Source organism: Colius striatus, chromosome 8 (assembly GCF_028858725.1).
Source record: "Colius striatus isolate bColStr4 chromosome 8, bColStr4.1.hap1, whole genome shotgun sequence".
Taxonomy (NCBI): Eukaryota; Metazoa; Chordata; class Aves; order Coliiformes; family Coliidae; genus Colius; species Colius striatus.
The window spans coordinates 34,179,620-34,196,946 of record NC_084766.1 but is presented as its reverse complement, the minus strand read 5'-3'; the positions used below and the strand labels follow the sequence as shown (position 1 = coordinate 34,196,946).

The 17,327-nt window shown below is 41.1% G+C and overlaps 1 protein-coding gene across 10 annotated transcripts in view; it reads left to right on the top strand.

Moving 5' to 3' along the window:
- FGFR2 (fibroblast growth factor receptor 2) overlaps positions 1 to 17,327 on the top strand; it is an 83,511-nt gene that overhangs the window by 24,553 nt on the left and 41,631 nt on the right. For all 10 annotated transcript variants that reach the window (XM_062001654.1, XM_062001652.1, XM_062001649.1 and 7 more), the window contains 2 exons: positions 3,416 to 3,585; positions 10,417 to 10,540. In XM_062001654.1, coding sequence (XP_061857638.1) covers positions 3,416 to 3,585; positions 10,417 to 10,540 — 294 coding nt within the window. The remainder of the gene's footprint in view (positions 1 to 3,415; positions 3,586 to 10,416; positions 10,541 to 17,327) is intronic.

Below are 17,327 nucleotides of genomic sequence, written 5' to 3'. Positions count from 1 at the left end.
TTGAAGAATTTCAGAAAGGATGAAAGAAGGTTCAAAGCCATCAAATCCTGTGGGGTGGAAACCTACTCAAGGGAGCAGCAAAAATTGGATGTTGCCTCGAAGTGTTTTTTAATTAAAGGTCAAACACAATAGTACTGGAAACATTGTGGGGGTTTGATGTGGTCACTTCAGGCATGCTGTTGCCTGCTCGAGGTGTGTGTCAGGCAGGCTTAGAGTTCACTACTTTCGTGTATCTTTGTATTGGATAAGTCCAAGTAAAAATCGAGGAGTCTTGAAGTGAAGTGGTCCCATGGGCTGCCTAATTTCAATTTCACATGCAGGAGATTTGCCTGATTAGATGTAATGTATTTGCACTGGAGTGCAGTGTGGGTCAGCAGGATATTTTCTTCACTAATGAGAGCTCGAAAAGCAATCAGGAATTCCCACCCGTTCCCCTGCTGCTTCTTGCTGCTACGTGCCAGAGCCTGTCCTGTTGTTACTGTGAGCTTTTAACAGCGGTGCTGCCCGCTTCCACCTGTCCTGTCAGCAAAGATGGGGTGGGATGCGATGGACACGGTCTGTAAGAGGGCTTGACACTTCATGGTATATGCTTGTTTTACTGCTAACCATTATTGATTTGGGTGAATATGGATGTTTTTCCTCTCAAGACAAACAGAAGCAGTAAAAAGTGCTTTTAGGTTGTGATAGTTGAATATATTAAGAGAAGTGCCACGTCACAATTGGGTCAGTCACGGTATGAAAGCACAAAATGAAGGTGAGCGTTAGGGGTTTGTGGGTGTTGCTGCCTTTTTCTCTTTTCCCTTGAAGATACTGAGGCTATGGCAATATACACTGCTGCTACCCAGTGAAATAGGGTAGGAAGTCTCCAAGCATTTTGAGATGTTGCATTCAACGTGTGACATCCTCATGTTTTTCTCCAAGCTCACCTGTAATTCAGGAGCATTGCAGGTTATGCTGAGGGTCGTGCAACGGGAGGATTTTCAAGCAGAGTCCTTTCTCCCAGCCCAGGGAGTTTCCTTGTCTTGCTCCCTCTGTGGCATGGAACTGAGCTGCCTCTCCTGCCTGCATCCTCCTGGCCTCTTCTCTGCTCCCATTTTTTCTATAGAGCCAAGCTTTTCCTTACTATGCATTTGTTGTATACAAGTCTTCCAGAAGCAAAGTTTTTTAAAGGGTGAGGGGTGGTTAAATACAAGAAAACTAAAGGATGAGCTGCACTGTAATGCAGGAGAAACCTAGCTACATGAAGCAGCCTTGTTTGGGCAACAGTTGGTGGCTGGATCCTGACCAACTTATACACCCTGGTGAGAGCTTCTGCAGGGCTTGGTCCATCCAGCCTGGGGTTCAAAGGTTGTGCTTGCCAGTGACTGCATCCAAGCTTTTCATGCTCTGTACCTGTGAGAAGGTGTGTGTGATGGACGTGATGAGAAGTGACCATAGTGGCTGCTGGATTGCTGAGTTGGCATTGCCCATTTGGGATCAAATCTAGGCACTCTGCTCTCTCTGAGATACCAGTATAACTGGTTTGGATGGCTGATTAGCTTTGTCCTGCCATGGTTTGCTTTGACTTTGTGGGAGCTGTGAATAGGCCCCAATAGTGGTCACCTTATGTTGCCTTAGTGGTCCAGAGAAAATATCCTTTTAATATATCAATACCAAAATGCAATTCTGCCTTCCCTGGGTGTGCTTGTAATGTAATTTGGTCTTTGCATGTAGTGATTAATTCCTCTGGCTGGCTTTGTTTAAAGTCTTCTGTTGTTTTAATGTGTTCCTGGTTTTAGCAAATAATGTTAAGAGTGATTTTCCTCGCATGTCTAATTCACTTCAGCCTGGGTAACAATTTCTTAGTGTTGCCATTACATTTTCGATAGTTACCTGATTTTTCTCTTTTGATTACATGCACAAATATGCTTTGCTTTTCTACTTCATTAATTTTAACACTTAATTGCCACTTCGGGCAAAAAAAAATAAGGCAAATCGCTTATCGTTCTTAACATCATTATGAGACTTGATTTTAGAATGGTTTCTTTATACTGAGAGAGATGTTGTTAAAGGATTTATTTCATGTATTTTCTATGCAGCTGTATTTTTTTTTAGAGAGGGGGATGGCAGGATTTCTGAGTTTGCACCAATTGTAAGGACTGCTATAAATATTTGAGGAACGGAAGAGTTTATTTATAGTGGGGTGTTAGGCTGCTAATGAAGGAAATGAAACAGGGCTGAGAGAAATGGAGTTATTTTTCTGGACCCCTCTAGTCCTAAAAATTCCACACTAATCTGATTTGCTTCAGGAAAACTCCATTGTAAAAGAAATTAACGTTTCCTACTATTAAACAGATCATGAATCTTTAACTTTTAAGAAGCTGTTATGGTGAGACAAATGAAGCGGTGCCATGAAGACACTGTGTAATGTAGGCTGAAGTGGTGCAGCAATTGAGAGCATAACCCTGTGTATGGATCTATCTACTAGTTCTTGGAGGATAAAAGCAGATGGATAGTTGAATGTTTTGATCTGCTTGTGTTTCCCACATTGGTATATGACAGATGATTGAGAACCTGGATGAGAGAGTGGTGTTCTATACTCTTCTCATGTGGGAGCAGGCTGGTCCAGGGCATGGCAAGGGGCAGTGGGAGCCAGGATAAGCTTGTTAGGAGCTGGTAAAAACAATCACTTCAGTGAATACAGCCAAGACATACACTCTGGGTTTGTGCCACAATGTTGGACATCACTGAACATTTGGGCTTTGGCAGACTCGTGAGAGTGGGAAATCTCTGCAAAATGATCAATGCTATTGCTGAGTTTTGCCAATCCACATTTGCTCATTTGGTTTCTTCCTCTTTGGTTAAGCTTTCAGAAATATTTTCCATTTGTAGATACATTTGGGTGGTTTCTAAGATTGTAACAGCACAGTTGACTTTGTCATATGCTGTGAGTTTTAGTGCACTGTCACAGGTAGGTATGTATGTTATCCTCCTCCTAACAGATGAGAGAAGGTTAAGACTGATGCTTCTAACAAGTTTTCTGACATGGTCTGTCTGGCTTCACAATCAAGGTCCAAGAATTCAAAGTTTGCTGAGTGCTCACTGTAACTCAAGGGCTGAAACTGAAGGACAAAGTAACTTGAGGACAAAAGCGTCTGATCGTTTGAATCTGTCTCAGACTTGGTCCCTCTGTCTGACTTGACATACACAAAACAAAGGGTATCTGTGTGTGGCTAATTATTGGAATTCTGTCATAAATTATGTATTCAAAGCTGCAGACTGAGCCGTTTGCAAAATTCTGGTCAACACTTGCAACACACAATTTCCAGTCATGTACTCTTTTTAAATCATACTTAAACCAAATCTGTGGAAGGGGCTGGAAAAGGACCTCATGTTTCCAAAAGCTGATCTTTCTGGATGTGTCTCTCTGAACCAGGGGCACCTTATTGGACACATACAGACAAAATGGAGAAGAGGCTTCACGCAGTGCCGGCTGCAAACACCGTCAAGTTTCGTTGTCCAGCGATGGGAAACCCAACACCGACCATGCGATGGCTGAAAAATGGGAAGGAGTTTAAACAAGAGCATCGTATTGGTGGATATAAGGTAAGATCTCATGGTCTGATTTTGCATTTTCTGGTCTTGACCAAACTTGGGTTTTTTTAAACAACTCTAAACACTTGCTGAAGTCAACAAAGTCCTTGGATCAAGCATAGAAGCAAAAATAATGGTGTGTGTTTTCTTCTTGGGAACTGGGTGGTTTCTTTGGTACTTACTGAGCATTAATTCTACTTTTTTTAACTCAAATTCAAGCTTATAGCATAGCACTGCAGCTAAGGGTTTTTTTTTTAATCAAGACTGACTTTTAGAACGAAAGAGTGACTTTTCAAAGCAGAATAAGACTGATTTTACTCTGTTGTTTTTTATCTGCGTTGTTAAAAACACGACCATCCAGTCTGGTGACTGTAGGCAATTTAATAAAGGAAAGGTTGGAAGTCAAAAGTTATTATTTTCTATAGAGTTTATGGTCTGTGAAACCATGGGAAGCAGAATTTGAGGGAAAGTTACAGCAATTACTTAGAAGGGTTTGTTTGAATTTTAAACAGCTTCAGATTAGATGTTTCATTCTAGATTGGTGGTTACTGATTAAGGGAGAATTTTAGGGAGTCTGTGTGTTAGTGCACGGACCTTTAACCTCCTGGTATCTGCTTAGGTCAGGTCAGAAGTCAGGATTCGGTCATCTTATCCTGCTTCTCACAGGGAGTGGAAGTAAGTGATTTTGATGCCAAATTGCTGTTCAGGCATTGCCATTCTGCCCTGCATTTCTGAGTTACCCTAAACTCTTCTGCAGTCTGGGGCTTCCCTGCGTATCCAAAGATGACAAGTTTCTGAGTTAGTGTGTCACAGGGTTGTAAGCCCCAGCCTAGAACCTCTGCTGAGGAGCTCAGAGCAATTTGCATTGATAATTAAGGCAGGAGTTAACTGACTTTTTCAGCAGTGAGCTCAAGGCTGAGTCTTGGGGGCTGCCTCCCCTAGTAACATACCACTGCCTTACCCCAGCAACTGCAGTATTTTTGGGGTGCTGTGATTTGTGATGCCACGATGGAGCCAGTGTGTATATTTCTTCATGTGCTGTTGACTCAGAACCTGCTTGATACAAAAAAATGTTTTCCAGTGCAGAGGAGGACAAGCTGTAGTCTCCTTTCCTCTCTAGCTAGATTTACTGTAGAAAGTGTCAATTTTTCCAGCATTTTTGTTAGCAGAGAGCAAAGCCCAGAAAGTCTCCCTGCATGAACATTAATTATCTAAGTAGACTTTTCCATCTATGTTTGCTTACACCATAAATTACTGTTGCTTATGAATGTATACCTGGCAACACCTTCTGCCTTTCATGAGGCTAAGGAGTGTTAACGAAGGTGATTTTCAACCTCTTCTTTTCTTTTACAAAAATACCTAACAAACAAACCAAACTAGTCCTATCTTGGAAAATAATAGTAACTGTTTCAGTACTAACAGAGATATTATTTGAGCCCTTTATGTCTCATGAAGGGGAAATGCAGGTATCAGTCTTGAAAACTGTGAAGGAAAATGTGTCTTGCAACCTGATGATCTCTGGTTTGGGAGGGTGAAATCAGTCCATGCTGGGCTCTGTGCTGACACTGCTAGCTTGTGTTAGGGGTCTGGGTGAGTTCACTTAGACTTGTGGCACAAATTAGATTTTTACTCATGTGTTAAAAGTATACCATTTCCTAGGTAGGGATGTACTCTGGGAAGAAACCACAGATACCTGTTCTTAATCCAGCTGGGTATGTGAATAATACATCTGTAGTTTTAAAGCTAACTTCTTACATCTCTTTAGTCTAAAGGAAAAATGAGAGGAGACAGCTATGGATTTTAATTTTGTTGTTGCTCAGAAATACATCCCATTTAAATGATCTGGTAGCATTTACTTATTGGCATTCTGCTTTACCAAATCTATATATATTCTAGATTATGTCAGTGTTTTGAATAACGGTTGTTTTAAACTGGAAGCTTGGTTTCAGTGGATGATTGTTAAAGAATGAGACTTCCAGAGCTGCTGGAGTCTGTGTCCTCTTTTTGTTAGAGGCAGGATGAGGTCACTGTGGGATTACTCAAAATTATTCCCAAGTTATATTTTCTTGATGCTTTTACACTGACAAACGGAATGAAGGAATCCTCAGAAAGGACTGAGCCTTTCCACATTGGTCTGTGTTCAGCCAGAGATCACAGCAGCTCCTAGTTCTTCTCTGCTAGCTTGTCTGGGATCTGGGTATTGCTGTATGTAAAGCATTTGTGCTGGACTTCTCCATATTCATAACACTTTGAGCAACTAGAATAGCTGGAACCAAGCCTGCATCTGCCATCACCAGTTGATGTAGCACCATCCATCCGGATGAGACAATCATCACTTGAGGATGTTTAAGAGCAAAGCAAGGGGAAGGAACATGTGAAGCTTTCCAATAATCCTCCAGCCAGCCCTCTCCCACTGCCTTGAGCTAAGAAATCTCTTCTTTGTGTTCTCTTTATCAAAATCAGATAGTGACCTGTAAGGCTTTGTCCTTCTGACTGGGGAATGTCTTGAGTCAATTTGCACTCTAGCAGAAGGGAGTATGTGCTGGCCAAGATAGCTTCCAGAGTGAAATTCCTCTACTGTGACTAATTCTAGGTGGTGAATTTCAAAATCAAACCTTTAAAGATTTTTTTTCAAGGTATCCACAAAGTTCCTACAGCAAGGAATAAGGGATTAGATATTGAATGTCTAAATCCTTTTTAGTCTCTTTTTTTAATCTGTTTCGAAAGTGATGATCACTCTTGGTTGTGCATTTAAAGACATTCTGTAAGTTCTTTGAATAATCTCAATCCTTTTGACACCACAGGAGCCTTTACATTTCTGTACACCACCCAGAAAGCAAATGTACTTCTATCAGTTGTTACTGTTTAAGTATTAACAGGTGTGTGTTTTCACATATGCATTTTGATAAGCTTCATCACTACAGTTGTCTTAAACACACTTAAATCCAGCCAGGTAAATACAGAGTAAAAAAAGAGTTCTGCCTCTATAGGAACTGCAAAAGCCTATGGCTCCTGCATGGTTGTTCTGCACTTGTTCTCTCTGTTTGAGGACTAACAGTATTTGTATGAACTGTGATTATTTTAGTGGGGAAGGAAAGATTACAAACCAAAGTATGATTCTTTTGAAATTCATTTAAAATTGACCCTTTTTTCCCATTACTTTTTGCTAAGTGACAACTTTCCCTGATGTATCTGTTCACTGAAGACATGTATTTGTAAACTAAACAGAACTGTCCCCAATTTTTTGTATGATACTTCAAAAGCAAAACATTTCTTTGAAACATTCAAAGAATCCTTTCCTAGATTTCTGACCAATATTTCTTGGCACTTGGGTTCCAGTTTGTTACCTTCAAGCCATATCTTAAGGGTAGAGTTGTATGCATTGGCTGTTGATATTTTCAAAGTTGAGTTGTTTAGAGAGACTGTTTGGAAGAATTGGTTAAAAATTTGTTGGAGAAGATGGCCCAAAAAAAACACCTCAGTAACTTGCTAGAAGTATCTATTTGTTGTCAGAAAAAAGCCATGTTGATGTTATATGTTCTTTTAATCTCAATGAAGCACCATTTTTATGTGTGGAATGCAGATAAAACATGTAAATAGCAAAGCAATTAAAAGAGGGCAAAAGCAGTTACTAAACTGTGGTGACAAATTATCTGAGGGGTCAAGCTGTGGTTTAGCATCCGTGGAATGCAGTTTCTCCCTGAATTTCCCTATACCAAGAAAAGGGTACCCTGAACACCCAGTGATGGAGTGAGTGGAACTGTGTGAGTATTCTCCAGGATGTTGAAAGAACTCAATATGAAGTAGAGCTTCAGAGGAAAAAAAACCAGTAGAAATAGCAGCATAATAGCAGGCAAGGACCTGGTCAAGTTGGAGAGCTGGAAAGGTTTCCTACAACTGAAGAATATCTGTCTTTGGACACTTGTGCTGGACGCCATGTGCCTGCTGAGGATGCTCCCATCCTTGTCGGCTCGTTGCTACTCTTGTGGAGTTTTTTCTTAGTGGATTAGTTCACATGAGCTCCCTAATATGTTCTGTCTGCCAAATGAGCTCAGGTCATATTTAAACAGTTTAAGTGGACTCAGTTGATATTTCCCAGGGAAGCTTATTAGGGAATATTTGGAGAGCTGTAGTACTGGTGTCCTGAGTTAAAACAGCCTTAGTGAGAAACCAAGAACTAGTGGCTTAAACCTCCATTGCCAAAGAGACCATCTGTTTGCAACTTCAGTTACAAAGGTGGGCTGCTTCTTTTTGGTTCAGTTTGGTTCATTTTGTGTGTTTTTCCCCCCCAAATGAATGTCACTGTTGCAGTTCATCCATACGCAGGAGGTCAGTGTAAGGCCTGTGTCCTGTGGAAGCACTTGGAACTGCTTCTGAAACTAGCTTTATATAAACTGGTGTGATTTTGGTACTGGTTGTCAGCAATGGCACCAGTTCTGAGGCCCACAGTCACCCTTTTTTGGCTCTAGGGGCCCTAAAGACCACACAAGCCTGTTGTGATCAGGGTGTTGCAGGGATGAGGCAGGACTGTGGCCTGTCTGAGAACAAAAGGTTCAATTTTGGAGTCTTCAGCAGGAGAAGATACTGTCATCCCCAGCAAAGGGGAGATTTCTGGGCTTTGCAGTGATGCACTTGTAACCAGAAAGCAACCAGCATGCTGAATCTAGTTGTATCCAGATCCCTGACATAAATGCAATGGTGTGACGATGTGTCATAAATGCTTTGGGCCCCTACAGCAGTTGTTTAGCTCAAGCTTCTTCAGTTTAAGCTGTTGTTTTATTGTGAAGATATTATCTCTTCTCATTGGCGTTACAAGAAGGGAAATTGAATGAATACTTTATAATATTGCCATCCAGTATATCCACTTCTGGCTGTAAGTTAGTTATGTTTTCTTGTTGAATGCTAAACAATTTCTTGTGCTTCCCTATCAAATTAATTACTTACAGCTTCTTACCAGTTTTTATTTTATTTTAACTTTAGTGGAACCATGATCTTTTCTTCCTGTTTGCAGTCAAATTGGTTAAAAACACTTGCTCTGACTCTGACAAGTATGATGTAACTTGTGATGGCAAAAATTTTAGGTCGCTTTGACCCAAGTGTCCTTCGAAATAGCTCATAAAAAAGTAAAATATTCAAAATATGCAGCTGTTGTATTTGTTAGTTGCCAATGGTTTATGAGATTGGGTTTTCCTGACCCAAACTTTGACTTTCAAGGTTGCTTAGCAGAACAATGAGACAATTAAATAACACTAATGAACTCTTTCTGGCTTTATAAACTTATTTCTTGGCTGTTCTTAGTGTGAGGGGTGAAAAAACCCCCATCAGTGTATGGTTTTGATGTATACTATCGAGAGCAGGGGCTGGAGAGTGTTGGCTGGAAGTTTGGGCTGGAGATGTTGAGGTTGTGTCACACATTTGTGTGACATTATGCAAGCATTCATGCCCTTCCTCTGCTGTTGAAGCCTCTTCTATGCTTGCTTTATTTTTCAAAGTGCACGTGGCTACTTATCAGCTAATACAATTAGCCCAGAACTGGACAGTAATAGTTATATCTAGCTAATGAGCTGATTATTAGCTGGAAAACCAGGAGCTCCTTACAGAGAGGGCTCTTCTTCCAAGCTTTGAGCTGCAGGCATTTATACCTCCAGCAAGTGTCAAGGGCTAAGCTCTTGGCCCTAGGGATGCAGCCCTGTGCAGCCTTTTCCTGATGGATAAGGACTCACATAACCATCAGGCACAAAGCAGAATTTCAGACCTACAGTTGTAATGATCTTTTAAGAATGTATGGTTACTGGAAGTGTCACTAGATGGTCCATAAATTTTTCTGGTGTACTGCACTGAATTACTACTTTCCATTTGGCTGATTAAAATGACTGTAACAGACTGTATTTTTATTCCATTTGCTGAAGTACGTACTTTGCAGTTTAAAAGTCGTACATTACAGCTACATAACGTTAAGGTTTCTGAGCTCTTTGTCAAAAAATGTAATGCTAAAACAAGGGATTAGTGGATAGCCAGCAAAAGGTCATTTTGGGAGCCAACATACGATGCAGGAAATATACATGTGTACCGGATGACTTTATATCCTTCCAGGATGGGTCTGGATTCTATTTTCTACAAGACCAATGCCAACGCTCCTTTGGAGTTCAAATGGGAACAGAATCAGCACCTTTGATACATTCTGTCCAAGAAGGCTTGTACATGAAATAAGTGTATATCCTTATGCTCTGCTTCTGTGAGGATTTTCCAGACTTTTTTTCATGAGGCAGTATCTTCGTTTCTTTCTTATGATACCCCAGGGCAGCAAGAGATGTGGCTGTTCAAGGTGTCTGTGGGAGGGATCCCAAACCATTGCCCTTCTCTGCTTTGTTTCTCCAAAACATGGGCTGTGTAATTGAGCTATTAAAGACACAGACCTGGATATTAGGGGATCATATCCATCTTGCATTGCTGGTGGGTAGTTAATATTGTCGGATGATTGTTTGGAGACAGATGGGGAATATCCTGAGGGTGTGAATTAACTTTAGAGTGGATTGAGAGGTAAAGCCTGGTAAGACATCTGCTGTTAATTGGTGCCATCCTTGTGAGGCTGGTAGGACTGAGTGTGCACTGATTGAGGATGAGGTAAATGGATGATGGCAGAATGCGTGAAAGCTTTCACTGCTGCAGCCCTGCTGGAGTGGAACAGGCCTAAGTAAAGTACTGCTGTGTTAAATGAGCACAGAACAGACTTTTAAACAGGGATTACAGAAGGTTAGCTATCCAAGGAACAACTCTTTTGGAGGAGGAGAGGGTGAAACTATGCTGGTCAAGTTGCCAACCTCTCTGGTTCCAACCCACCAGGTCCGCAACCAGCACTGGAGCCTCATCATGGAGAGCGTGGTCCCGTCTGACAAAGGAAATTACACGTGCATAGTTGAAAACCAGTATGGATCCATCAACCACACGTACCATCTCGATGTTGTTGGTAAGTAAAGCTCTGCCACATGGAAAGCAATGTTTTTAATGGATGAGTTTCAGTATTGTTACATTTAGAACTAAGCTGATAGATTTTTGGCTTGCTTTTGGAGATGATTTTACAGTGAGGATAAGATTTAACTCTATAACCAATTGCTGCTCAACTTTTGTGTGTTCGTCTGTCTCGCTCATGTCTGTAAGACTAATCTACCCATGTCTTGGCAAAGGTGTAATATCCATGTGTGCAAGTGAATTCCTGTTGCTGTGATACACATACAAGCTTACCATGACGACCAAATAATAAACACTGATGCAATTTTAATCATTAGTATTACAATTTAATTATTACTTCTACAATTATGTTAACACACATTTTAATAACTGCAGGTAGGAAAACTGTCAAGTGATCCTTGAGATTGCTGTTAACTCTTTTTTTATTCAGCAATGAAAAGCTTTGAAGGTAGTGCAGATCTGTAGCTTGAGGAAAGGTACTTTGGATTCACAGCAGTATAACAGGGATCTGACCCTAGCCTGTTGTGTGGGCTCCAAGCAGTCCCTGAAGCACAGATGACACAAATTTTGAAGAAGTATTTTAGCTGAGGACAGAATGTAAAAAGCTGTGTGAGTTCTTTGTAGTAGCAAAGAGCTGTGGTTCAGCAGGACCATTAAGGACATGCTTAATAATGTTAACTTAATAATACAAAAATCCTGTTGACTTGAATAAGGCTTACAGATATTTATTTAAGTGCTTAGCTAAATTAGGGCTTGAAATCTCAGGAACCAGTTCTGTTCACCCATACTCTTGCTGATTAGCCTGGATGGGTGTGAGCAGTTTTACTGACTCTGAAGGCAAAGCTGGCCAAAAGTAATCAATTTAGGTGTTCGAATAGGATCTACTGGTACTGCCTTTGGAGACCTGAGCTGCATTTGCTGAAGAACCTGCTTTAGTGGAAGGTGTCCCTGCCTATGGCAGTGGGATTGGAACTAGATAATCTTTAAAGGTCCCTTGCAACCCAAACCATTCTGTGAAGTATGTCTTGCACGGGCTTTGCTCTCTCCAGTCTTGTGAGGTGATCAGATCACCACAAGCTCTGTGGATAAAACATTTTTGATCAATCAGTATTGAAAACAAATGTGAATTTGATAATTGTAAGCTACTTTTGGCTAGTGACTGACAGCCCAACTTACTTGCTGTGGAGAACCCCACTGAGATTGAGTTTACAGGACCAAAACAGTGACAAAGTTTCCCTATTTCTTGATTGGTTTTTACATGAGTAAATATGCATCCCTCACACTGTTTTTGGATGGTCTTTAAAAGTAGTGTCTTTATTTTGTCTGAGACCACTTAAATCTGCAGAAGGCCTTCAATCCAAAAGAAAATCATAGAATCATAGAATGGTAGGGGTTGGAAGGGACCTTTAGAGATCATCTAGTCCAACCCTCCTGCAGAAGCAGGTTTGCCTAGGTCAGGTCACATAGGAACACGTCCAGGTGGGTCTTGAAGACCTGAAAATGAATGAGAGCTACACAGGCAGCAAGAAATGAAAACATTACCACCACAAATGCCAGCGAGAGCTCAGCCTTTGTGGAGCAGAGGAGGATAAAGAGAATTTTGTGATGAGGATGCTGGCAGACTGAAGCCCTGCCACCAATCCCAATACGTTTCAGTCATCAAAGCCAGCTTTTGAACCCTTCAGCTCACCTGTACTTGGTATTATGTCATCAACACATAAGGTCTTTTCTTTAAAGAGGATTTTTATAGCCTTGGGAATATTTTGTCATCCTCGGCAGAGTGAGCGATGGGTGTCGTTGAGGTGAACCAAGCGACTGGTAAAGCCATTTGTGTTTGAACACTTGTTTAAACAAAGTTTATGAAGGGTGCAGCAGCAACGGCTGCCAGAAGTTGGTATTAAATGATGTTTTGGGTGCCTCTGTCCTCTGCTGATTACCTTGCTGGAGGGCGTGGGTGTCTTGCGTGGGCTGGCCAGGGACAAGGCTGGATTTACAGAGCCTGTCCCAGGAAGAATGTAAGCAGATGATGAGTTGTGGGAGTTCTTAAAGGACTTTTGTTTGTTTGTTTTAATCCTTTAGGGAGCTTAAGACTGACTCAACTTTGGTTTTGCTTAAAACTGTTGTTTAGTGGGCTACCTCTGAGGAAAAAGTTTTGCAATACTGGATGTTTTCCTTTCCAAAACAAAACTGGTTAAAAATTCCCCTTTCCTACTCTGTCCCCTGCTCCTTTTCCTCATGCCACCCAGTCCCAATCTGTCATGTTTCATGTTGACCATAAATTCCTTCACCTATTTTTTTTCCTAGCAAATGCATTTATGGGTGTTGCAGTCACTTGAGCAAATATTTGTCAGAAACCCTCTCACCTCCTCTCCCCCTCTGAGTTTTTTGAATGTCTTACATTAGGAATATTATGCAGAAGTTTTATTTTTCCTGGCAGTAAATTATAGTGACCTGCATGAATGAGGGGAATGGTAATAAGGATTATGTCATTTATTTAAATGTCTATTCCTTCCCTATAGAGACGCATTAAAGTAAATAGTGAGGTTTTTCAAAAGTGACTAGTGATTTGGGGTGCTGGGTACCCAGTCAATGGCACCCAAAAGGAGCCCTGGTTTTCCAGGGGTGAGTATTCAGCATTTTCTGATGCTATAGCCCTGTGAGAGGTGAAAGCAGAAACCCAAGTGTGACTTCTGCAAGTCACAACCTGCACTTTGGAGTTCTGTGTACTTAATTATTTTGCTTCCTTTTTGCACTCTAATTTGATGAGTTAAAGGGTGTAAGTGATAGTTTACTTTGGAAACATATGTATGTGAATGCACACACCCTAAGATACCTGTGTTGAATTTATTGTGAGTGTTCCAAGAGATACTGCATTGGGACTTGAGCCTAAAAGGGGAATTGATGTTAAAGAGCTCAGATGTTTCTCTGTTGCTGAAAGCTTGCAGTGATTGTGGAGGTTGAGCATAAAATTGCTGAAGCAGTAAATTAAGGCTGGCCAGAAGGGGAAACTCTGACAGTTTGCTGGTTAAGACAGTTCTACAGAAGTTAATTTCATGCCCTTTTTTTTCCCCTTTCCTGTTTTCTTATGAATTTTCAGTTCCCATGTGATTGTGGAGAGTTACGGATGTTTGTTTAGAGGCAATTGCATGTGTAGACTGCATCTTACAAACTCCAGGTTGTAATTTTAGGTTAAGTTGTGTGTGGAAAACTGTCAGTTGAAAGCCTCTGAAATTGCTTTTCCTATATGGTATAACTGGTTCCAGAGCTGATTAAGTGTAAGTAATAGCAAATGGTATTAAACATGGTAACGTATTACACTAACACAGGCATCTGACTATATGGTAGTATGTAGAGAACCCTCTGATTATGTCACAGATTTGGGAGGTATCCCAGCAAAAATCGTGCCAAATAATGACACAATGCTGGTTAGGAATATCCAGTCTTATTTTATGCCAATAACTTTCCAAACCTTGAACTCTTTTGACAATTAAAAGCCTGGAGCCAGCAGGGCTGGGTAGTTTTCAGATAGAACGTAGGTGTGAAGTATTCTCACAAGTTTTTACCTTGTAATTACTTGAAAGGACTTTCTTAAAACAGCCCATTCAGCTCAGATGGTCTCATTCAAATTTACAAACCTGGCAAAACCATTGCACTGAATTTTTTTACAATGGGAAGAGAAAATACTGAAGAAAAAAGCAGCAAGTCATTGGCAGCCCCTCTGTATTGCACAGGATACTTGTGTCCATTGACACTGTTAGTGGGAAATCTGTCCAGTGGAGTTGGCCAGGATATTCTGTGTTGGACAAAGTTACTCTTTGAATGTTTGGGATACCCCAGTTGCCTGCCTTTTCCTCTCTCCTCCTCCTTTGTTTCCAAACAAGGGCGAATTAAAGCACTCTGCATGCAGGGCTTTACTCGGGGATGCAAATGTGTTTGACGGGAGCAGCGGTGGCAATACAAAAGTGTGAGGATCCTGTGCGAGGGAGGCAAGAGAGTTTTAGCTTCTTATTGCAGCACTACCCAGAGGCTTCAATTAATATCGGACACTCATTGTCCAAGGCAACGTGCCAGTGTGCAGTAATAGCTTACAACCGACATGAGGAGAGGCCGGGAGAAGGAAATGTCACTGTCCATTTGAGAGATGAAAAACCGAGCTGTGGAGCGCTGAAATTTCTTGCCCTGGGTCACACAGGAAACTGGTGGCAGAGCCAAAAAGTAAAGCTGGTGCTTGAATCCTAATCCAGTACCTTAATTAAAAGAATGTTCTTTCCCTTGTACGTTTTGGCCCATCAGCTGGTTTAGTTGCATGCAGCTGAAGTGCCTTTCTGGTCTTTTGTATTTAGCAGTAGGTAGAAACTGGCTTATCATTTTTTAATGATAAGCTTACTAATAGACTAACTCAGTTCTCATTAAACCTATGTAAAGTCACAGTCTTGAGGGAGAACGAATGAAAACGATGTGGCTTTCACTTACGACTTGGATTGTAGTGAATCCGGGTTGTAGGAAGCAACGTGGGAATGCAGCCACTGAGACTTGTATATAATTAGATCACTCTTGGATTGCAATTATCACTAGAGTACAATTTCAGCAGCGGCACTTCTCTTTAAGCGTGGAAGTAGCTAATTGAATTTATACTTGAACAGCAGAAGGAAAGGTAGCAGGTAGCCATTTCTGTCCTATTTAATGTCATCAACCAGGGAAACAAAAGATGGTTTGGTTTCAGATGAAGTTTGGCACATTACCTCATGCACTGGGTTTTGCAAGCAGCCACTATATAGCACGACATCGTCCAAGAAGACCCTGCTGTTTACAATATAAGGGAACGTAACTTGGCACAAATGTATTTTATTTGAGAAGTCCTTTTGCAGAGGGTTTTGCTGTACTTGGACCAGTTTCTAATTTGCCTAATAGGCAGCCTTTGGTTCTTGTTTCTGAGCAGTGAACTCCAGAGGTGGCAGAGCACCACACAGCTTTCCCTTAACAGACATTCGTATTTTCATACAAAAACAGTGTGAGAGGAACTTCTCATCCAGGAAGCATTTTAAATGGCTCTCAGTTTAAAGCTTGTGCCCCAGAAATCTCACATATGAGTGGTTTTGCTGACGAACATGCAGAAAAACACTTTTATGGTGAACTCTTGGAAGTTTTAGACGGGTTTAGAATGAGTGTCACTCTTGCTTTTTACAGGGCGTTATTAAAAAAATCTGATTAAAATGGAATCAACTTTTTGCTATTGGTACTTCACTGTTTCTGTTTCTCTTAGCTGAGGCAGAATAAAAGCTTTGCTTTCGTTTCTAGTCAGTTTTGTCTTTGGATTTTCATGTGTTCTCAGAGTCTTTAGCTGCAAACATAGCACAGACACATATATATTTCTAAGGAGGTGTTTCCATTTTGTCATTCTCAAATCCATAAACACATGTGCATTGTTATTTGCTTCTTTTAAAGTTCAGAATTAGTTTGACTTAACTATAGCATGTTCCTATATTTCCAAAGATTATTTTTAGGATTCAGGTTACATACGAGAAGGAAACTGACACCAACTAAATACATGCCTTGGCTGTTGCATCATTAATGTCTGGCAGGAGTTAAGTGCAGGTATTACAACCAAGCCTAAACTTGCATTTCTGGCAGATGTGCTTGTAGTTGTTGACTGTCTCTACATGGACAAGCTTTGGCTTGATGTCTTCACCCAAGTGCTTGGGGCATGGGACATGATGAGACGGGCTGGAAGCATGAAGGAATCCACACTCATTGCAAGCCCTCAGGTATTTGGTTAGGCCGGGAGGGAAGAAGATCTTATTTAATGTACTGATAAGGCCAAGTGTGGACTTTACACCTGGCACTAAGCTTTTGGCAAGGTGTGTGCACCTGAGAAGAAATTGCTCAAATTGTTTAGCGCTGGAGGCTGTGCGGTTCCCTCCCGAAAACAAAGACCACAGTGTGATGGTTCAGCTAAGGGAAAAGGAAAGCTTATGGCCTTCCACCCCCCCTCTTCCTTAATAAGGTAAAAATATTCCAACCCCTAAGTTTTATAGCATTAAAGCTTCTGATTTCATTGGAGTAATCTGGCTAAATTACACTTCATGGACAAATACTAGTGTCATTACTTCATCTGCTGGGTGAACAGTGAATTTGTCATGTTTGGAATGCTTCCTGTGGAGTGCTGGGGGAGGACTAGTCTCCATGTCCCACTTTCTGTCTTATTACAGCCCCAAGGCAGGTATTTCTCTTTCTTTTGATGAATGATGAACAGGATATTGTTTCAGCTCTGTTATTATCATTTTTAATCATGCCTTCTAATTCGTGCAGTACCCTACTCGTGGAAATGCAAGTAGGAATTTGCAGGAGTTGTCTGAAGATGCTAACAAGACTGTTGCCTTGTTAAAATGTGCAGTTGGCAAGTGTCAAAAGCCCTGTCTACCTAGCAAGAGGAGCTTTTTGATCTGATTCAGTCTTTGCACATGATTTTGTTACTGGAAAAAATGGAAGTGTGATTGCCAGTAAATCAGTAATGTTATGTCCTCTTAAAAAGATAAACTGAAGTTATCACAAATACAGAAAAGTCATAGATGAGCTATGATCCAGACAGGATGAATGGACCATGTCAAAGGCAAACACAAGGTGATAATTCATGTCTGCCTTATTAATGAGGAGTCTGCACCAGCATTTCTTCATGTTGTCCCCAGGCACAGGAGGAAACACGGAATTGGGTGAGCTGAATCCTGGGTGAGACCACCACACTGCTGGTTTAGGGGATTAAATTAGGATTAAAAGAGGTGTGGCAG